General features: G+C 39.6%; 2 protein-coding genes across 2 annotated transcripts in view; one reads left to right on the top strand and one right to left on the bottom strand.

Moving 5' to 3' along the window:
- The window catches only part of LOC112467441 (xanthine dehydrogenase-like), a 67,810-nt gene that overhangs the window by 31,465 nt on the left and 12,562 nt on the right, over window positions 1-23,783 (bottom strand). Inside the window, exons 3-5 of the mRNA XM_025036072.1 lie at window positions 14,827-14,923; window positions 13,141-13,376; window positions 12,748-12,995 (exon numbers count right to left, since the gene is read on the bottom strand). Coding sequence (XP_024891840.1) covers window positions 12,748-12,995; window positions 13,141-13,376; window positions 14,827-14,923 — 581 coding nt within the window. The remainder of the gene's footprint in view (window positions 1-12,747; window positions 12,996-13,140; window positions 13,377-14,826; window positions 14,924-23,783) is intronic.
- LOC112467440 lies at window positions 331-2,363 on the top strand. Its single transcript, XM_025036071.1, has 2 exons — window positions 331-421; window positions 529-2,363. The coding sequence occupies exon 2, from the start codon at window positions 541-543 to the stop codon at window positions 931-933; it is 393 nt and encodes a 130-aa protein (XP_024891839.1). The 5' UTR covers window positions 331-421; window positions 529-540; the 3' UTR covers window positions 934-2,363.

The following is a 23,783-nucleotide window of genomic DNA, read 5'->3' as shown; positions in this document are numbered from 1 at the left end:
GAACAGGAACAGGAACAGGAACAGGAACAGGAACAGGAACAGGAACAAGAACAAGAACAAGAACAAGAAGAAGTTCGAAACGCAGAAGAGACGCAGGAGGTGATAGACGAGGAAGAGGAGAAGAAGGAGAGTGAAAATAATATTGATGATAATATTGATGATGATATTAGTGCTACTGAAGAGAGAGACGATGACGACGACGAGAGATACGCGCGTAACGATTATGAAGGTAATAATATTTGTCTATTATATTTTTAATTCCGTAATTTATTGTTCTAATCACAAGTAATTATTTCTGTTTCTTACTCACCGGTTCGGCCTTTGTCTCCGGAAAATTAATAAAAGGCAAAGATTAAAAAAAAAACCGGCGATCTACGCTAGTGATAAAAGCAACTGGTGATTTGCTTTTACTCTACTTAAGGTAAGTTACCTTAGTATGGCTCTATCGCGGTCGTGTAAAAAATTTTAACTTTTTAAACGTAATATAAATCAATATTATAGGAGACTAAGTTTTTTTTAATTTTTCAGTACAATCGGGTGATGGTGCAAACCGTCCTGCTGCTGCTGCTGCTGCTGCCGACAATACTGTTGATACACAAACGCAGAGTGCTAGCGAGGAGGAGAAGGGGGAAGAGGAGTATGCTGTTGCTGCTGATCCTCAATATCACAGAGAGTCGGAGAGGAGGAGGAGGAAGAAAATACCCCGTGGAGAGGGAGCAACAGGAACAACAGGAGCACCAGCAGGCACGTCAGCAGGAACACCATCAGCACCATCAGCATCACCAGGTCGGGCAATTTAATTTTATAAAATTAGTGGCAGAAAACGCGCGTCGGTTTAGAAATTTCCGGATACTCGGTAGGGAAGCCAGTTTTCGAATACGACCGATACCCGAAGGCGACGATACCGCGTTGGCTGGAAAACGCATTCCGTGAAATTCACACGTATGCGTTACGTGCAACCGTGCAGGGAGATTACGTTAGATTGTCGTTCAGCGGAACTAACGCTCGGTCCGGCGGGGCTATCGTTTCGCTCGGTACGAGACTTAACTCCCGAGAACATATGGGATCTCGTGAGCTCGGTCGCACAAAGCAACAGGAGAATCAATATCGCTCAAAATTTCATCGTGAGCGTTTTCAACGTCGCGGTGCCAGTGGGCCGCGGGGGCTCGACAAACAGAGTAACCGACATCGCTAAGCGTTCAATTTTAGATCTCGGTAATAGAGATAATTTGTACCTCCCTCGTTCCCTCGTGTTGGCACAAATTTATCGCGAGCCCGGGAATCTACGCACGGGGGTGTTGCACGACAGGTGGAATTCCGTAAAATGCCAGACTTCCTCGCTTCAGCGTGAATTAGCGTTAAAACTAGTGAGGAACGCCGGTGTTACGATACCCAAAGACGGGTGCGGAATTCCCGAGATCGATCTTTTTCAACGTTTTCTCGCAGACGAAAATATAGCCATAATTACAATTCCAGCAACTTTGGTAGCGGCGAAAATCCGTTGTACGACGGTAGTGAATGACTCGTCTCGTTAGAACGCGAATCTACGTATCGTTTAAACATAATGTATTACGAGCATTCGCATCATTACAATCCAATATTAAATTTGAATGCTGCCGCCGGTACTCAAAAAGAATTTTGCGTGTCGTGCAACACTGCGTTTCGTAAAGACAGAGGACATCGCTGTTCCAAAAAATGTCCGCATTGTTACGCCACTCCCTCGTGCGAGAATCCCGATGTGGAAATTGTTAAGTGCGTGACGTGTAATCGTGCGTTTTTCGGAAATTCGTATTTCGAACGTCATCTCGCGCAAAAATCTTACGACAGTAAATCGCACGCGAGCGTCTGTTAGGATTTGCGATAATTGCGGGCGATTCATCAAGAGAAGTTCGCGACACGAATGTGGCGTTTCGTATTGCAAGACGTGTTGTTTGTTGCAGTCCGCTAATCATTTACGTTTTATGCGGCCTCTTCGACATAATGCCGACGTAAACGAACGCCCCGGGCGAGGGTACGAGTACTACGTTAGCACGGGGAGAGGTATCGCTTCGAAACGAAAATGACGGCGCGGATGTAACAAACAACCGTAATAGCAAAAAAGAACGCGTCACATTCGTGTTCTATGATTTTGAAACGCATCAAAACGAGACGCTCGAAGGTACGGAGAACGTCAAAGTTCACGTACCGACTCTCTCCGTCGTGCAACAGATTTGCGAAACGTGCGCCGCGATAGACATGTCGTCGGAGCGATGCCGTTGGTGCGGAGTGCGAGAATTTATATTTCGTCGTGATCCAGTAAAAGAGTTCATCGATTTTGCCACGCAAACGACAAAATGTTACAAAAAAATTATTTGCATCGCGCATAATGCGAAAGCGTTCGACGCGCAATTTATTCTGAAATATTTAGTTAAAAATACAGAAATAACGGAAGAACCACAAGTAATTTTAAACGAGACGAAAATTGTCGTGATGACGATCGGACATACCAAATTTATAGATAGCTTAAATTATATGCCGATGAAATTATCTGAATTACCTAAAGCTTTCAGGCTGCTGGATACATCGGATAAAGGTATTTTTCCACATTTATTTAACACCTGTGAAAATCAAGATTATATCGGTTCGATACCCGACACACGATATTTTTCTCCCGAGCATATGAAACCGGAAGAACGCGAACGGTTTTTTTCGTGGCACGCGGAGATGACGCGTAACAACTTTATTTTTAACTTTCAAAGTAAGATTATTAAATATTGCCGTAACGACGTGGATATTCTTCGACGCGCGTGTATGGCTTTCAGAAAATTTTTTTTGGAACGCGGGAACGTGTGTTCGTTCGATGAATGCACGACTATCGCTTCCACGTGCATGAGAGTTTTTCGCAAAAACTTTCTGCGCAAGGAAGAGATAGGAGTCATTCCTGCGGGGGGATATAGATTCACCGATAATCACTCATGGAAAGCTCTACAGTGGTTAGTGTGGATGGAGCATGAGCTTGGACATCCCATAATTCACGCAGGGCGAGGGGCGCGAGCATAAAATCGACGGCACGCGCGTTGACGAATATTACGAGACGCCGACTAATGACGACGACGAAAACGAGACGCGACGTTACGTACTACGATTTCACGGTTGCTTTTGGCACGGATGTCCCACATGTTTTCAGGTGAATCGCGATAGAACGGTTTCGGCCGCGAATCGTGAGGACACGATCGATGTGCGCTACGAGCAAACACTCGCGATGACATGTCGTCTCCGAAGAAGGAGGTACCTCGTGACAGAGATGTGGGAGTGTGCTTTCGACCAAGAGTTGCGCAAAAATCAGGTGATGAAAGATTTTCTAAAAAATCATCCATTACTGAAACTCGCTCCTCTCGATCCTCGCAACGCGTTTTACGGAGGACGCACAGGAAACATCGCCACGCGTCGCGAAATTCGGGGTACAGAGAAAATACATTATGTGGACGTTTTCTCTCTGTACCCGTACGTATTGAAAACCGGTGCTTTTCCGATCGGTCATCTTTTTTTTATTGGCGAAGAATGCTGAGCGTTAATCGGAACTGCAACGAATTATAATTTTGATTCGCTCGAAGGTCTCATTCGATGTCGAGTACTTTCACCGCGCGATCTTTTTCACCCGGTACTCCAATATCGCGTACGCAAAAAATTATTGTTCGCTTTATGCCGTAGTTGCGAAACGTTCTTGCAGGTAACGTGCACTCACGATAACCCCGCCGATCGTGAATTTGAAGGTACTTGGGTATCTGCCGAATTGCGCAAAGCCGTCGAGAAGGGTTATCTCGTGACAAATGTGAGCGAAATATGGCAATATAAAGTTGCGCGATATGACCCCGGTACTCGGCGCCAGGGTGGTTTGTTCGCCGAATATATAAATACATTTTTAAAATTAAAACAAGAAGCTAGTGGGTGGCCGAGTGATTGCCATGATAACGAGACGAAAGAAGGATACCTGCGAGAATACGCGGAAACCCAGGGTGCTGTTCTCGATAAGGACAATATCGTCCGAAATCCTGGCCTGCGCTCGGTCGTGAAACTTTGTTTAAATTCTTTCTGGGGAAAATTCGGCCAGCGAACCAATTTGCCTGTACCTTCACTCAATTGCTCATAACTCCGGTATTTATCCATAGATTTTCTTCAATTTGTAGCTTTTTTTTCGTAAAAGTACAACCTATACGTAAACAATAAGAAACTGGACATAATTTGATGTTTTCTATTTTTGCATGGCGATAGAGTGAATTTTCTATTTTTATTGTGGCCCAAAAAATCAACGTTTCTCATATATTTTAGTCCATAACACTGAAACTACTGAACCGATTGGAAAACAATGTGAGACGCGATTGTTCGAGATTCGATTACTTTTACTATGATAGCTTGTGCGACCCAATCGTACGTTTCTAAATCGAGATATGGCTTAAAATGTGAAGCTATCTCCGAAAAAAAATCCAAAAATTCATATCTCGAAAACCAATCCATACAAAAATTTTTATGTGATTTTCGAGTTTAGCGGGCCAAAATACATAGGGAAAAAATAGTGGCATTAAATGTATAAAAAAATTTTTTCATTTTGTAAACCAGTGTAATTGTTATTCACTTCCGTACGGTTACGTGGAGTGAATAACTTTTTCTCCTTCTTCTTCTTCTTTATTGTTAAGTTAGGCTAACGAGTTTTCTGCCACATTAGGGTAAAAAAATGTTCTCATATTATATTGTAAATAGTTTTTATGCAACACGTGCATGGAAAGTGCCCTATTACGCACGCTACGCGTGCGTGATAGACCACTTTCCAGGCACTTGCAACATAAAATAGGGAGTGTAAGTCGTGTGTAAAGATGAAAATTCCCGGGTGCGAGTTTACGCACGAGCCGAAGGCGTAAACTCCGCACCCGGGAATTTTCATCTTACCTCACTTGTTACACAAATAACTATTAATTTTGTAAATAGTTATAAGTGTAAATAGATTTTTGTAATATGTAACTAAAAATATAATGTAGCAATATGTAAATATATTCTGTTTAAATATAAAATTTTTAAAAATTTATGTTTTTTTTTCTCAGAAAATCTCTGAAAAATAAAATATTTTTACATTTAAAGCGTAAATAGTTGTATCATATAATTTCCCCACCTTTTCCCGCGCTTATTTTTTCTCTCACACTTTTTCTCCGCTCGGAGCATCGCGTACAAGCTCGTCGATTGCGATGCTCTTGCTGCGGAAACGTAATAAGCTAAGACATGAATAAGCTTATGCGCACCGCGGCGCGCGAATCATAGTCCAGTCACTATGTACATTTAAAAAAGACAATTCTGACACAGGATTTTTCTTTTGGGGGGTGTTAGGGGCTCAAGAAAAGCTTAATCTCAAGTTTTCGACCTCTGTTTCCCGCTTGCTTTTTTTATGGGAGTAAAAAATGTGAAAAAATGGTTTTTCCGCAATAACTCGGTTTCTAATAAAGTTACAAGGTCGAATCGAATTTTCAACAAAATGAAATGAATAACAAATAAAAGTTGTAGGTTTTTTTACGCTTTACAAGTTTCATTTGAAGCATTTTTGCAATTTCGGACGACAATAATGAGTAAAAAGAAAAAAATATCATACTTTTTTATTTCCCTTTCTCGTTCGATGTCTCGAAAACAATCAATTATACGTAAAAATGTCATACGACATAATTTGTAGAGCGTAAAAAAAGCTTTAAAATGAGCTCCAATTCGACCTTGTAACTTTATTAGAAATCGAGTTATCGCGGAATAGTTATTTGTGTAACAAGTGAGGTAAGATGAAAATTCCCGGGTGTGGAGTTTACGCACGAGCCGAAGGCGAGTGCGGTAACCGCACCCGGGAATTTTCATCTTTACACACGGCTTACACTCCCTATTTTATGTTGCAAGTGCCTGGAAAGTGGTCTATCACGCACGCGTAGCGTGCGTAATGGGGCACTTTCCATGCACGTGTTGCATAAAAACCATTTTTTTACATTTTTTACTTCCATAAAAAAAGCAAGCGGGAAACAGAGGTCGAAAACTTGAGATTAAGCTTTTCTTGAGCCCCCAACACCCCCCAAAAGAAAAATCCTGGGTCAGAATTATGTCTTTTATAATCCGTTTTTTTGTACATAGTGACTGGACTATCAGCTGATCGACGGCCGCGGTGATGTTCGCTCGCGCGAGCGTTTGCGGAGGCACGCTGGTGCGCGCGTTTGCCGCCGCCGCCGCCGCCGCCGTTGATTATCTTTTCCCCCCGCCCCACTCTTCAAATTATCCTTTTTGAAGTCACGCGCGGAATTCGAGTCAATCATTTCGCAAAATGGACGTGCGCTGGAAACATCGACGTTGATCATGTGTGGACCCACCGGTTGCGGGAAGGCGATCTTCGTGAAAACCTTTCTCCGAAATTATTTTACATGTCCAACGTACGTTTCGAGAGAGTTTTGTTTTATTACGCAGAGTGGCAGAAGGCTTTATCGTCAATTACAATACGACGCCCGTGAGGAAGCAGTGCCGAAGAAAAATGTAATTGAATTTCACGAGGGATTGCTACGTTCGGAAGATTATTCCGCCGATCCGCTCTCCCCTAAATTGGTAATAATCGACGATCTTATGAGAGAATCGTCATCGAGCGACGCGATTGTGGATCTCTTTACCAAAGGCAGTCATCATAAGAATCTCAGCGTAATTCTCATCTCGCAAAATCTTTTTCATCAGGGACGCGGGCAACGCGATATATCGCTCAATGCAAACATTGTGGTTTTTAAGAATTCTCGCGATCGTGCGCAAATTCGTCATTTAGCGCGTCAAATCTTTCCCAACGATCCACAGTTTCTAGAAGCGGCATACTACGACGCCATGTCGAGACCGCGGCGCACGGGTATCTACTACTCATCGATCTGAAACAATCGACAATTGACTCCGGACGAATATCGATTTCGAACGTGCATCTTTCCCGACGATACGGCACATTTCGTCTACGTACTAGAGATTTTATAGTGTAACAGAGATTCGCTAATGATCACGTGATCGTGAGATTACGCTGATTGGTCAGAGTGAACTGTGCCCATGTACCTGCTGCCATATTGAATTATACATAGCGACAACGGTAAATCTGAAGAATAGTGGCCTCCTCACCATTATTTATAGGCTTTTATTTAATGAATTATTTTTATTGCATTATTAAATGCTTTGCATTAATTATTACACATTTTTTTGCACATTTTAGACTCCCTATGCCAACCTTTTGTGCTGCAAATTGCTGTACTAACAACAGCAGTAAAGGTTACTCGGTATTTAATTTTCCATGAAAAAGTTATTAACAAAAAAAGTTTCAAAAATATAGCAGCTACGTTGAGTATTGAGAGGCATAAACGACTAATATTACGTTTTTTTTTTTTTAAGTAGAGAATACTTTATTTCGCGAGAAAGTCGCTGCTTTACCAAAACACAACATTTAAAGCAGTAAATTGTTGATAAATAGCTGCTATATTTTCGACACTTTTTTTATTAACGAATACCGACCGCCGGCTAAAAACTTCTGAAGGTCACTCAGAAGGGTGACCTTGACAGCATATGTCAAGGTCAAGGTCATCGGAGGGTAATCCGTATTACTAAATAATTACCCTTTCCAGAAACATATATAATCTGGCAGAAATTTCTCCACCGTTCAAAAGTTTACCGGAGACCCGAGAGTACAGACGCTGCTCACACCACGGATTTCGTGTTTCGACTACGGACAAAATTGTTTGTGCGTTACGTAACGCTTTTAAATTGAAACGCTGGATAGTCTTGCGAGACAACAGCAAATGTAGCAGCAGTAGTAGCAGCAACAGCATCGACTCGAGCTACGATACTAATCTCTCACACGTAAATTTGGACACAAGCGACGACGAAGATGAAAAAACCAACAGTGACATTGCTATAAAAATAAAACAGTGGCAAAAAATAACGAGACAGAAAAGAAAGAGAAAGGAGAAGTAGCAAAAGCATATTATTCAATAGCGGGCGTAAGAAAAGAATACATCTTCAATAACTCGCTGATATGCCCGTCACCATCCAAGAACACTAGTGCGACAACTCCAAAAAAGGTAAACTCCGAAATTATACAAATAATTCCTCTCGTGCGATTACCACCTCGCTGTGTAAAAATGAACTCGCTAGAAATCTTACAAGCGTTGCATCATCTCAGTGTCAGATATGCGGGTGTCTATCCTGCCGAGGGTGTGGACGAGGTCGACAGCTATCGTCGCTAACACGTACGATCACGATCGACAACATTGGGTCGTCTTTTACATCAACGAGCAAGGAGCAAAAACGTATTTCGATAGCTACGGACTATCACTTTTAGACTCCAGATTCCTCTTACGCTTTCGTCGGAATTCCACTACGCATCGATGGAACACCGTGACGCTACAAGGAACGCTCTCTCAAACTTGCGGACAATACTGCTGTGTATTTTTATATTTTATGTGTAGCGGTTATAATCTTAGCCAGTTTCTTAATCTGTTTAGCGACATTGCAAACGCAATGATCGTTTGATTGTAAAATTATTTCGTAACATTTTTCTTCATAATAAAAGCGCATGCGTAAAACCTCACGCTGAATGCTGCCATATTCAGGCGTGTACTTTTAAGAATAATTAAAAGAAATACTTATTCCCTCGTATCAATGTATTATTTTATGTAATAAACATTGTTTGTATCTTCAACCCCCTCCCGTCTATTTATTCATTCCTTTTTCTTTTACGTTAAAATAGTTGCATCACATCACAAAGCGAACCTGTCCGTTCCTGTTTTACACCCTTATTTCCCAGGAAATAACGTAGACAAAACTTTGAAAGCAAGCGTATTTGATTATTTCGTAAACTCTTTGTCCAAACACAAGTCCTAAAAATACACGGTCATAAATCATGAAAACTATTCTCTAAAAACAACATATACGCGTCACGTCACAAAAGCGAACCTGTCCGTTCTTTTTTCTTCCCCTACCCTCGAGGGATCCATGACAGAACGTCCAAAAAAAAATATCCCACGACAGAACATCCCACGACAATATGTCCAAAAAAATAATATTCCCGTGACAAAACTTCCCACGACAAAACACCCACGACACAATCGGCACATGAATTATGTCATTGTCGGTTTTATTACGGTATTACATTAGTACATGCGTTCATACTAATATATGATCATTTCCACGCGTGGAAAGTTATAAGACAGTTATATTTCTCATCGACTGTAGAGATGTTTGAATCTGTTTACAATAGCACGTGCGTACATATTAACGGCTTGTAAACACTAACAGCAGTTCCAACTCAGCTTGTACTGCGTCAAGAAGCAATGCCACTCACATTTCTAACTAGTCAAAAAGGTGGCAAATTGTTACAGCACCAAAGTTTCATTTACTACAAGCACCGTGCAACTACAACAACAGTGTTTTGGCGATGCACTCGCTACGCGCAGGAGATAAAGTGTCCCGGGCGTTGCCAAACGACAACCGAGGAAGAGACAGGTAACATCAACATGTATTCGAAAATCACCCCTCACGTGTCACCTATACATTACATATTATATTCAATATTCACGACGTCATCACCGATATAAATTTCCAGGATCCGTTGTGAGCGAAACGACGCATAATCACGCTCCGGATATATTGCACGTCAAGCAAATCGCAGTTACAAACCACATGAAACGAAAAGCGATCGAATCTAATGATCCAACGAAAAACATTGTTTCTGCTGCGTGTACCGGTATCACTGCATCCGTAGCAGCACAGTTGCCACCTACACATTCACTCTGCCGCACGGTTCAAAGGACACGATTACGAGCAAATGCTCCACCACCAAATCCGTCTACTGCAGAGGATCTGATTATAACGGGTGATTACTGTAATACAAAAGCAGATACTAAATTTATCTACTACGACAATAAACGACAGGACCGCATAATCATTTTCACCACAAAGCAGAATTTAAAATTTCTACAAAATTGCAACCAATGGCACGCTGATGGCACATTCAAGACGGTACCAAACATATTTACCCAATTATACACGATTCACGGGCTTCACGAGAATACAACAATTCCCTTGGTATACGTACTTACAACAAAAAAATCGCGAGAAATTTACATCGAATTTTTGGGCGCATTAAAAAATCTGCAACGGAAACTCAAACCAACCGCCGTAACAACAGATTACGAACTCAGTTTCATACAGGTGTTCCAAGAGGTGTTTCAGACCAGTACAGTGCATGGATGCTATTTTCATTTTTCGCAGTGCATTTGGAAACATATTCAGACGAATGGATTACAAACAAGATATGCGCAGGACGAGGAATTTGCACAGCAGCTAAAAAAATTAATTGCACTGGCATTTGTTCCAGTCAATGATGTCATTTCCACATACGAACAACTCATTGACACCGATTTTTATACTTGCAACGAGGTAATATTACAACCTCTACTTGATTATTATGAGGAAACATGGATCGGAAAACAGAATCGAAGAGGAAAACGACGAGATGCACGCTTTCCAATTGCACTCTGGAATGTCTACAACAGAACTCAGGAAAACCTACCGCGTACCAACAACGCAGTTGAAGGGTGGCATCATGGATTCGCGGTACGTTTGCAGGCACATCATGTTACAATCTGGAAATTCATCGAGGGCCTACAAATGGAACAAAGTGATCAAGAGCGTCAAATAGCACAATTCCAAGCGGGAGAGACTCGCCCAAAGAGAATAAAACAGGCGCGCTTAGACGCTCGCCTTCGCAACGTTGTAAATACGTATAATCCTGCCGAGGCATTGAATTACCTAACAAATATTTCGCACAACATCTCTTACTAATGTATCCTTATCGGATTCACAATTCCCTTACAATCGCCACATATTCGAATATAGGTGTGTAATAAATAAAAAAAGTTATAAAATAAAGAGAATGTAAACCCATGTGACACCTCGTTTCGCGTGGATAGCGTATGCATGGAGGTGGTAGGTTCCGTCCCCCTGCGGGGGGCTCCACTATGGTTAAACTACACACATAGTATGCCTTCAAAGTACATGCGTAGGCTTTCCACGCGTGGAAAGTTATGAACCCATGTGGCTCCTGGTTTCGCGTGGACGTCCTGTCGCAGGAAATTTTGTCACGGGGATATTATTTTTTTGAACATAATGTCGTGGGATGTTCTGTCGTGGGAAATTTTTTTTTGGACGTTCTGTCTGACTACCACCCTCGAGGCAAAACGCTTTTAAAAATTCTACTTTCCGTTTTCGGCATCTTAGCGTCCTATCCTTTTTTGAGCTTAGCGTTGTCTAACACGTGCTCCTGCCAAAATGACGCTGGTCGGCTCTTCCGCTATTTTCCTGCGTGACTTCAGCGTCGTCCACCACTTGCAGTCCCAAAAAAACGCTGGACACCTTAGGCGGGAGAGCCAATCAGACGCTGGGTAGGTATGGGGTATCCAATCAAAACGCTCCATTTAGTTACTATTTTGAATCCAACATTTTTGTTTCGTAGTCGTCTACCACGTGAAGTCCCAAAAAGACACTAGACATTTTAGGTAATAAGGCCAATCAGACGCTGGGTAGGTATGGGGTATCCAATCAAAACGCTCCATTTAATTACCTCGTTACCCCCACTCCTCACGCGGCAGCGAATCAGAGCGCTCCGAGGTCACGTGGGCAGACCGTCTGGCCACGCCCCTGGCGCCAGAGGGGTCGGTGGTAGGGGTTTGTTTTGACGCCTCATACCTACCCACTTACTACTAGCAGGCGCACGACGGCGCGGCAAGTAATGCGCAGAGAGACGTGAATATCCACCGTTCGCGATACTGCGACGGTGAATTTGCGGGCGTACTAAAGCGCGGTAATTAGCGGGCGCACTAACGGCGCGGCGCGATAAATGAGCGGGCGCACTAATGGCGCGGTAATTAGCGGACGCACTAACGGCGCGGTAATTGCGTATGCACGACGGCGAGTATAAGCAAGTTACTGAGTTATTTCGTTACTGAGATCGGAGCTCTCGCGGACCCTTTTCGGGAGTTTTCGGGCGCGCGACACGCATCAGCCAATAGTTTTCGTTGGCAGGATCACGCTATCCAGGCATGGCAGAATCGATAGCGCGTCGAGAGAGACTTCGCGGTCTGAGGGTGACGGGGGTGCGGCACAAAATCAACTCGTTCAGAGGTCGGCTAAGAAATAGCGTTACATGTACCTATTGATCCGCGATCGCGACGGATTAAAAATACTAAACACATATCATATTTAAAAAAAAAAAAGAATATTTTATTTTTTAAAAGTACCGCCTACCCAGTTTATTGCTTCCAAAAAATTATGTTTGATAGAAAACTGCTCCAAAATTCTACAAAAATTTTTTCGTAATTGTACCACAAAGATATTGGGACTAAAAAAAAGCAAAAACATTTTTTATTTTTTTTATCAATGTTTTTGTCAGAAACCTTTCCCGAATTTTCCACAAATGTGTCTCAATGATATCTACAACATATTAAAATTTCATCAAAATCAGTGTTAAGCCGATCAAAAGATTTAAATTATTTTCAAAATTTTTATTTTTATTTTTTACACCAAAACGGTTCAATATTAAGGGTTAATATTTGACTAATTTGTAAGTGACACTGATAGCAATCAAAGAAAAAAAAATCAGCATGATCCGTATGGGGGCACATTGATCCTTTTTATCCGGCTACGGCCTTTTTTCAAGTAGTAAGTCAAGTAACTTACTTTTAATTTTGGTGGAAATATAGGTTCTTGAGTAGGGTCGTACGGACGGAACTCTTTGGAATTGAACATCTCAGTTGGTTCGGACGTAAAAACCTTTTTACAGCAGGCGTCGCCCATTGAACAAGTTCTCGTATTGTTTGCTCCTTCCTCTCGTACGTTAATCATTAACTGCGATCGTTCCCACTCCTCCGTAAAGATCTTGAATCCCTCTATAATCGGTCTATATCCTGTACATCTGCATAGATTACCTAGGAAATATGTAATCAATTCATTATTATTATTACGTTACATATAATTATATGTTATGCATTATGCATTTATATGCCAATGATATGAACCAGCTTTGTCTACGTAAAGACCTTACGTACTACGCACATACTCCAAATACATCACCTTGAAACGCAGTTTCCAAATTGTCCATAGTTGGTCTTGGGATATTGCGCAACAAAGCGTACATAGACATGACTATACCAGCTGTGCAAAATCCACACTGCGACCCATGTGCCATGGCAATACGTTCTTGTACCGGGTGCAACTTGGTCTTTGTGCTACCAATACCCTCCACGGTGGTTACAGCTAAACCATGCACGGCGCATACCGGTGTTAAGCATGCGTTAACAGCCAAATGACTGTTTCGATTTATAAGATATAGGAAATTAATTTTAAGGCTCCTGGGCTCTTTCCCGACATCTCGTGAAATGTGACGTCAGGAGCGAGAAACGTTGAGATTTGACACGTTGAGAATATTTACATGGCATTTCTAAATAAAAAGGTATTTGCATAAAGTAACACTTAAGATCACTTCAGCACACTTCGAAAATACTCCGAGTTCAGGTTAGGTCTACCCCTTTCCCTTGACAGTTAATAAATAGCCGTAAAATGAATGTAATACAAAACCTAGTCAGCGCACGAACATTTCCAGTCAACGCGTTTTTGCACGAAATAAAAAAATCTGGCAGATAAACGCGGCGGTCTGCCTCGCGAAGCGAGATATTAGGGTCTTGGCACATAGAAAAACTTAAGCAGTAAGAAATTAACGGTATGGATTCGCTACCGCTTAGGGCCATACCTTAAGTTCTTGACTGTGATTGGCTGATTTGCTTACTGCTTGAGTTTTACTGCCTAAGTTTTTCTATGTGCCACGACCTTTTTAATCGTTAAAGTTGACGTCTATTCAGGTTATAAAATCTGACGTACCGACCAAAAAAAGCGACTGAACGTACCCCGTGGCCACATGCGCATGCTCCGTAGCCACATGTGTAGTGTATTTCGACGCGCGTCTTACTTAAATATCTTGTCATTTGCAACCTGCACATCTTAAATCTTACAATGGCATACTCAGTCCAGCAATTGAACAATAATCCGTTGCTTGTGGTTTAGGACATCATTGGCAATGCAAATACGTGGGCAAAATTTAGCGTCTTACGCCTTACGTGAGAATCTTGCGTTACGCGACACGCAAGCCAATCTTACGGCAACGCACAAAGAAAAACGTAACGTAATTAGTCTTATGTTACGTACCTACGTTACGTTATCCTTTTCTTTGTGCGTTGCCGTAAGATTGGCTTGTGTGTAAGTGCTGGTCTACAACCTTGCTTTAAAAGGTATTTAAGCTCTAAGCCGTAAGAAATTGACCAATCACAGTCGAGTATTCTCCTCACATTCCACTGTGATTGGTCAATTTCTTACGGCTTAGAGCTTAAATACCCTTTAAAGCAAGGTTGTAGATCAGCACTAACGCAAGATTCTCACGTAAGGTGTAAGACGCTACGAGAATGTTCGTGCGCTGGCCCTAAAAAAGCCTGCATAGTTTCACATTCGTTTTACGGATGTTTAATAACTCAAGGGAAAGGGATGCAACTCGGAGTATTTTTAAAATGTACTGAAGTGACCTGTAGTGTTATTTTAAGCAAATATCTATTTATTTGGAAATACCATGCAAGAATTTTTAACGTGTCATTTCTCGCTTCTGATGTCACATTCCAACATGGCCACGATGAGTATTCAGGAGCCTTAAGGGAATACATTTTTTAGAAAAAATCCAGATCATTATATTATAGTACACTATGAAAAGGATACATGATTTTTCCTGCAACACGATCAAACTTTGAAATCATAACTGTACAGGCTCCACATCCTCCTTCCGCACAACCAAGCTTTGTACCGATCAATCCAACTAAATCGTTATACATTAAGGATGAATAAACCGATGTACAAAAGTTATTTTTCTAATCATTTTTCAATTTTTCTTATTATTTTCATATATGGAGGGGTAAAAGTCATAGTGGTGTAAGTCAAATTGGTAAATATACCGAATAGGTGACCCACCTCCAGTGATCTTAACCTTGACATATGTTGTCAAGGACATGACTCTGAGTAACTTTTCCTTATAACATAATCGTCGCTCATTGCTTATTTAAAAGTTATAAACAAAAAAAGTTTGAAAAGTATAGCAGTTATTTTGAGTATTGAAAGGTACAAATGACTAATGTATATGGAAATAGTACATGTACAAAAAAAAGTCATTTAAGGGGATCCTGGAGTGACGGCTGAACTCCGACGAGAAAGCGCTCTCATCTAAGCGGAATTAAAAATATCGATTATTTTAATCATTCTGTCCTTATCCAACGAGATCCTACGAGATATCTGTCCTCAGATTGCAACGCCATGTACACTGCACGTGTGTACATGCATAAAATCTGCGATCAATGAAAATCTTTCTGAAAAGTCTTTTTGTTAAAGCAGAGAATAGTTAGCATAGAAAAGGGTAAAAATGAAGGTATTTATTTAGAATACAAGCCTGAACGCGATTATAGATGAAATTATGTTCAATCAACGATTTTTGCACGAAATGGAAAGAATCTGGCAGATAAACGCGGCAGTCCCCAGTGAGAAAGCTAATATCGAAACAATAATGTTGAAACGACGTCGAAATTAGCTCGATTATTGCTGGCAAGGGTAAAAAAGTCAACGTTTGTTTGAATTTCGACATATTTTCGAATAACCTTAAATAAACTGATATGAATAATATAGACAGCCACTCCTGTTACTGTTTTGTTCAATTTTACTGTTGTAACTCTGTGCACATCCGTTTATATGTAAAATCTCGATTCGAGATCGAAATGATATCAATATGATACTTTTAATTCGATGTTGAAAATACTCATCGATTCAACATTGATTCGACATCGATTTGACAAGTCATTTATAATATTCGCTGTTTTAATTTTCTACCCGGTAAAAAATTTTTTATATAAAAACATATCTAAATATATATTATACTATAATATTATGTAAAATATTATATAAAATATGTCTATATATGTCCATGTTTTTTTTCTCTTATATAATCTCTGTTAGTATGTACTACAAAAAAAATAATAAAAAAAAAATTTGAAAATAATTAAAAAAACAATTTTTGGATTGTTTTTTTATTGTGTTTGCATTGTTCATTTATTTACCTATATATAATTATATATAATCATATATAAATAATGTATTTAAAATACAATTATATATAACTAGCTGGTTACCCGGGCTTCGCCCGGGAGTTGTTTTTCTTTAAACGACTTTGTTTGTGTTTCAATATCCTTATTGTGGACAAACATATAAGGAGTGTGTCGGGTGGTTGATTTAAAGACGGTAGTTTAACTTTTCTGCATGAATAACACATTCTAGGTGCTTATAAGTTTTAAACTTTTTTACTTGACAATGATCACATATTGCATCCATTTTCTCAATTATTACACTCGGATGAAATTAATATTCGTAATTTGAATCACAACTGCCTCTAATTTGAAATCGGATCGCATAAATGTTTTCGTGGATTAAACATGTCGTAACCGGTCTTTTTCTACTCGAGTTTCACACTATTGAGTCATTTCCGCTTTTTCGATATTTCACTTACCGATCAGCGACATCATTCCTTGGTTTACCCAGGCGTTTTTTCGAGAATTTTGAGATTGGTCGCTCGCGATGTACACAGAACCTCGATTTTTCAATTAAAAAACCAAGGAATAAAATCGGTAATCGGTAAGTAAAATATCGAGGTAATATCTCTTTAAGAAAATATCTCTTTAAGATTCGGTCAATTATTTCCCGAAAAATTGTAAAAATTTCGAATACCGGTTCCAATAAAGATCGGTAACGAAAAATTATACACTTCACATCACTCCCCGAAAAATTCTACCCCTGTTTCATATATAATTCTTTGAGATTCCGTCAATTATTTCCCGAAAAATTAAAGAAATTAGAAAAACCGGTTTCCAGAATATCGGTAACGAAAAACTATACATTCCCTATAGCACTCCCCGGGAAATTTTACTCCTGTTTTACATACAATTCTTTAAGATTCAGTCAATTATTTCCCGAAAAATTGGAAAAATTTTGGATACCGGTTCCAAAAAAGATCGGTAACGAAAAATTATACACTTCATATCACTCCCCAGAAAATTCTACCCCTGTCTCACATATAATTCTTTGAGATTCCGTCAATTATTTCCCGAAAAATTGAAGAAATTAGAAAATCCGGTTTCCAGAAGATCGGTAACGAAAAACTATACACCCTATAGCACTCCCCGGGAAATTTTACTCCTTTTTCATATACAATACTTTCAAAATCACTCCAATAGTTTCTAAGATTACCCCGAACAACACTACAAACTTTTCTCTTTTATATAATAGTAGAGATTATATATGAGCAAATTTTTCACATTTGCACACTTTATTTTTTTGTAAAAAAAAATGCAAAAATTATCTTTTTAATTATTATCTAATTTTTTTTCTTATTATTTTTCATGTATGTACATACATACGAACAGAGATTATACAAGAAAAAAAAAACAATATGGATATATATGGACAATTTTATATAATAATATATAATTATATATATTTAGATGTTTTTAAATAAAAAAATTTTTACCGAGTAAGTAAAGCCGAAACATTTATCTACTTTTAATTATTTTTTTATCTTTTTAGTTATCTCGAGTAAATAAATTAATTTATTAAAATAACATCTTTCTATTTAGCTCGTACAGTTGGCCCATTTACCACATTATTATTAATATTATTAATATTTATTATATATCCAAATTTTTGTGACATCATTTTTTATATTTACCAGTTAATATATCATTACAAGATTTTTTGATAATATAAAGATGTGTTATATACGAGTATAAGCAAGAAGGAAGTGTTAGAGTCAGAAGATCCCCACTAGGCCGTTCAATCATCAATGTCAAGCAACGTTGGACGCGGTTACTATACTTAGATGGGTGATCGGTTACCGACTGAAAGAGCGAATTTTTTCAGACGGGCGGCTGTACACACACGGCATAGATGTTATTCATAATACTACTTATTCAAAGAAATCTGATTTATCTTATACATCACATGCTTATGGCCAAAGTGTTTGGCATTTACTTTCAATGTAACGTTTAACATTTTTTTTAACAATCTTGTAATGAAATATTTCTGCGATGTTTCTGCAATCTTTCTGTACTGTATGAAAACTAAAAAATTAATGGATTTCTGGAAATGCCGCAAATCCTTCCAAGTTTCACAGTCCCCACATTAATCAATTGAGAGGTCATACAACCATTTGCTGCCCCAGGTATTTCGACTTCTTATTTCTCACTGCCTCGCAAAGCGAGATATTAATCGTTAAAGTTGACGACTATTCAGGTTAGAAAATCTGACATACCGACCAAAAAAAGCGACTGAACGTGCCCCGTGGCCACATGCGCATGATCCGTAGCTACATATGTAGTGTACTTCGACGCGTCTTACTTATAAATATTTTGTCATTTGCAACCTGCACATCTTAAATCTTACAATGGCGTACTCGTAGTCCAGCAATTGAACAATAATCCGTTGCTTATTGTGGTTTAGGACATCATTAGCAATGCAAATACGTGACCGAAATTTATACGGAAAATGTTCTGGGATAAAAATTGCACGGATCATAAACAAATGATATATTACGAATGATATAATGATATTTTGTATTTAACTGTTTTTGTGCATTTAGTTAGAGCAGAGTACAAACCAAAACAAATCGTTTAAGTTGTCGATTATGGGTCGATTCAGACACAGTCGTGCCGTACCCGTACCGTATCACGGACAGAAACATTAGACTAGGATTCCTATTGTCTCCATCCTTGTCTAATGTGTCTCCATCCTTGTCTAATGTTAACGATACGGATACGGTACGGGTACGGCACGGCTGTGTTTAAATCGACCCTATTGCGATTAGAAAATCTGTCATCAACGAAATGCAGCGATACAAGCATGCGCCGTGGCCACAATCACGAAATTTTAAGAAGTAAAGCGCGCCACTAACCTATAGGTTAGTGGCGCGCTTTACTTTTTTCAAATAATTTTATCAGTATTGGACGTTGAACCCGTATTCTAAATTATTACAAAATAATTAACGTGAAAAACATATATATTTTTTTAAATGGCGCAACAGTCCGACTCGGACCTAGGCCTCCCCCAAAGTCATGTGCTTGTGATGCGCACGCAGGTTATACACAAGCACATAAAATACATTACACAGAACAAAAAGCTCTAATAAACGCCCGCTAGATGTCCATCATGGAGATTAAAAACCTCCATTATACATCTATGTAACTTCCCATGGACGTCTACTAAGCATCCATAGTTCGGCATTTCACACCTCCATTCGACCTCCATTAGACGTATTGATATATCTCTTTTAGGCGTTGTATAGATTAACCATAGATGTTTAATCCTTACTCGCCACACTTCTGAAAGAAGTCACGTACTTGCCCCATTGGGGTGGAATCTATCCCAGCGACAAAAATTGTTATAACAAATAAGCTATTCAATATTTTAACTTGCCAAATTTTTTAGAACTTCTTAAGAGCTTACTTTTAAACATTATTATGTAGGTTATATAGCCAAAAATTAAAATTATGTGTGATAAAAAAATTAAAATAGCCCCAAAAAATGAAAAAATAGCTGTTTTTACAAAAAAATTCATAATATTTTTATTTTTCTATAAAAATGGCTAAAAATTTAGGTGCCTTCTACTGATGTAGTACTACAAGAAAAAAAGTAGTTTAGTGGTAGATTTTTAAAAAAAGGTATTTATTCTGAGAAATAAAGAAAGGAATTTCGTGAAAAAATGAACTTTGTGTTATCATCAAAATATGCTATATTTATTGTTTAAATCGAATTTTTATAAGATTTTTATTTGAACATAAGTAAAACATGTTATGAACAATAAAAACAAGCATTACAATCAATTTTAGTTCCTTTTTGCTTCCTCATAGAGAAAGTCGTCCAAAGTGTAGTAGAATCACCTGCACCCCAGTGTGGCAAGATAAGGCTGAATTCGTGAAATTTTAGTGAATCTTTTTGCACTGTATTTTGACATCAGAGTGAAGAATAAGGTTGGTACATCATGTTCTGATGTACCAACCTTATTCTTTACTCCGATGTCAAAATACAGTGCAAAAAAAAGTTCACTGAATTTCACAAATTCAGCTTTACTTGCTACACTGGGGTGCAAGTGATCCCACTAGACATTGGACGACTGCCACAGACCATAGAGATATAAGAATAGAGTGCGCGAGTCATATGCTAGCACGTAAGAGGCTGCGATATAGGAATAGAAAAAGAACGCTGCATATAGGCCCTTTCTGTCTTTGTCTACGCGTGCATGCGAAACAAAGACAGAAGGGGCCCATGCGCAGCTTTCTCTTTTTATTCTGCGCAACTTTCTCTTTCTATTCCTATATCGCTTTTTCAGCTCGCTTGCGCACTCTATTCTTATATCTCTATGCCACAGACAGACAAAAGGTGGAAGCACATAAAATTGCAGGAGCCATAAGCAGAAGGCAGAAGCCATATGCGCATGCGTTGTGGTATCTATAGAGTTCTACAGATATCACAGCGCATGCGCATATGGTTTCTGCATTCTGCTTATGGCTCCTGCAATTTTATGTGCTTCCACCTTAAAGGTGGAAACACATAAAATTGCAGGAGTTATAAGCAAAACGCAGAAGCCATATGCGCATGCGCTATGGTATCTGCCTGTATTCTGCCCATGGCTGTGGCTTCTGAATTTTCAATCTACATAAACTATGCTTATGTATTTTTATGTAGATTGAAAATTCAGAAGCCATGGGCAGTATGCAGACACCATAGCGCATGCGCATATGACTTCTGCATTCGTGCTCATGGCTCCTGCAATTTTATGTGCTTCCACCTTAACGGTCCCGGCGTAATGCCACTGGCTTGAGGGGATAGTGGCATTCTCGAACTATTGACAGATGTCGCTATAGACCCGCTCCCCGTAGGTTTGGTACTTAAAACTTAAAATTAAGGAAATATGGTCGTGGCTGCACCCCAGTGTGACAAACAAGGGTTAATGGAGCTTTGGAGCTTGGTGGATAATTAAAATATGTTAACTAAACGTTTTATAGATTCTTTATGGACATACGTCTTGTTTATAAAGCTTACAACAAATTAGATAAATATTTATAAGTTGTATCCAACAAATTATCAAAAATTGCTTCGCAAACCTCTGCTATGTGATACCAGAGGTATCACTTCAGATGATCTGTACCAAAGAATTATCGCAGTCAGGCCTCTTACAGGCTCGCTTCTTATACTAGCGCGTGATGTTTTTTTATTACGAGAAAGTACTGGCGCATGGTAGCCGCGTCGCGGCAGTGCGCGTTACTAACGCTCGCGGTTAATCTACATATGTATATAACGTAATACTTCTGAAAAGTGTATAAAAATTAATAATTTTAAATTATCTAAAAATTTAAATTTACCTATAAAACTTAAATATTGATCTGTTAAAAACATTATGTATATAAATCTATTATACATCCATAATAGACGTCTAATGAATGTCCATTATGGATTTGTAGAAGATATCTATGATGGAGACAGTATGAATCTCTATTAGGCTGGATTCGGGGAGCGCGCTATTAGCGCTATTTGCTTATTCTATCCTTGTTTTACACTTGATGAGCGATAAAGATAGAACGATGCAATAGCGCTAATAGCGCACTCCCCGAACGCAGCCTTAGAGATCTATCTGACGTCCACCGTAGAGATAGAAGTCGCATGGAGGTTGTGTGGACGTCTAATGGACGTTATGTTCCGTGTGTTATAATTATCTATTATAATTATCTATAATAATAACAAATATATAAAATGTATAATATATATGCAAAACACATGCTATTAATTCAACATATATGAAAATATATTAGGCATTCGTTATCTAACGCGGTGTATTTTAATATATAATTATGGCCACAGCGCATGCGCAAGTGGCCAAAGCGCATGTTCGTGTCACTGCATTTCGTCGATATGTCAGATTTTCTAACCTGAATAGTTGTCAACTGTAACGAAAGTTAAGAGCTTCTTCTTCTTCTTCTGGTTATTGGCACTAGCGATTTCCCTCTCAGTTTGCATCGGCCATTATTCAATTCGATTGTGAAACTGCGTAGTATGCGTAGTATGGTAGACTTTCGTAAACTCGCAAACTCGTAAGACTTCAAACTCGAGAATGTGTAAGTGTATGTGTGTATGTATAATTGTACGTGTATGTCAGCGGTGTCTTGAACTCGGTAATCCCGTAGGTGCGTTAGGCCCAAGGAATTGGCGTATCGTCTTGTATATATATCTTATAGCTGTTTGCTTTGTTTAGTTTTACATTTTGTCGTTGCTTAATTAGTATCACATAGTAGTTGGATTTAGTTATATTTAGTTATATCATTGCTCTTATTCGCGCGAGACGTCGGTGAATCGCGATCGGTAGAAATTTATGCGACTCACCAATCGGTGCTCCCATCGTTCATCCACCGACGGCATCAATTACTCAAAAGGGAGCAAATTACTTGCTCGCGGCACGTTGCAGGACCGCGAGCCTCACTCGCCGTTAAGAAGTCGTAGAACGCGCATCTAGACTTTGGGAACGCTCGGCCGCAGGCTCACCGATCTCTCGCCTGCCTTTCCCTGCTTGCGTGTGCCTGCTTGCTATTACAAATCTCGCTTTTGAATGCATGCTGGACCAGACGAGGCTTTTCTAAGCAGCCCCGAGACAGAACGAGAATCGGCGGACTTCTCCAAGAGACGACCGGCGGACCAACAGTGAGTCGCTTTTCGCTTTATTTCATTGCATGCGCACTTTACTTCCTTTCTCGTTTTACAAAACTTGTTCGTGAGGGGATTTTAATTACCCCCCTCTGATCCTTCGAGCAATTTAGACAATCTCGCCTCTGGGGAACTGACACCCTCCCCCCGTACAATATATATAAGCAAAGCTGAAAGAAATTACTGTGTGACGCGTCGAGAACTTTTAGCGATCGTCAATCCGATTAAATTCTTTCGCCATTATCTTCTCGGGCAAAAATTTTTAATCCGTACTCCGTACAGACCATGCCTCTTTAAGATGGCTTATGTCCTTCAAAGATTTGGAAGGGCAACTGGCACGGTGACTGGAGAAACTCTAGCAGTATCAGTTTGAAGTAACTCATCGGAAGGGACAGGCGCACAAAAATGCCGACGGCCTGTCTAGACGACATAGTGAAATGTACGGCTGCGAGTATTGTGAGAAAGTGGAAAAGAAATATGCGGATGGACAGTTAAGGCCATTGCACGTAACAAAGTTTTAGTCATAATCGTAAAGCCGTAAGAAAATAGACCAATCACACTCGATTATTGGTTAGATTCCGATAATCCTGGCGCCTTAATTTGACGATGGTTTCTGGTAGTACTTTTAATGCTGAATAAAAAATTACATAGGTCTTATAGGGCTAACTGCTCTGGTTTTTGAGATATGCAGTGTTAAAGTTGGTAAAACTTTAGATTAAGGGCGATCTCACCGATTTCAATGACCTTGATATGTTGTCGATATGAAACGAGGTGCCACAGATTTACAACTTTTCACGCGTGGAAAGCCGACGCATGTACTTTGAAGGCACACTATGTGTCTAGATTAATGTAAGAAAATGCTGGCTATGGGCGCGCGGAGATGCCCGGGAAGG

Source organism: Temnothorax curvispinosus, unplaced genomic scaffold (assembly GCF_003070985.1).
Source record: "Temnothorax curvispinosus isolate PA1 unplaced genomic scaffold, ASM307098v1 QBEX01017357.1, whole genome shotgun sequence".
NCBI lineage: Eukaryota > Metazoa > Arthropoda > Insecta > Hymenoptera > Formicidae > Temnothorax > Temnothorax curvispinosus.
Note: the sequence above shows the minus strand (reverse complement) of the source record. Positions and strands in the feature narration are given on the sequence as shown.

Coding starts and splice junctions, on each gene's coding strand:
- LOC112467440 (XM_025036071.1), top strand. CDS start 541: ATGGTGCAAACCGTCCTGCTGCTGCTGCTGCTGCTGCCGACAATACTG.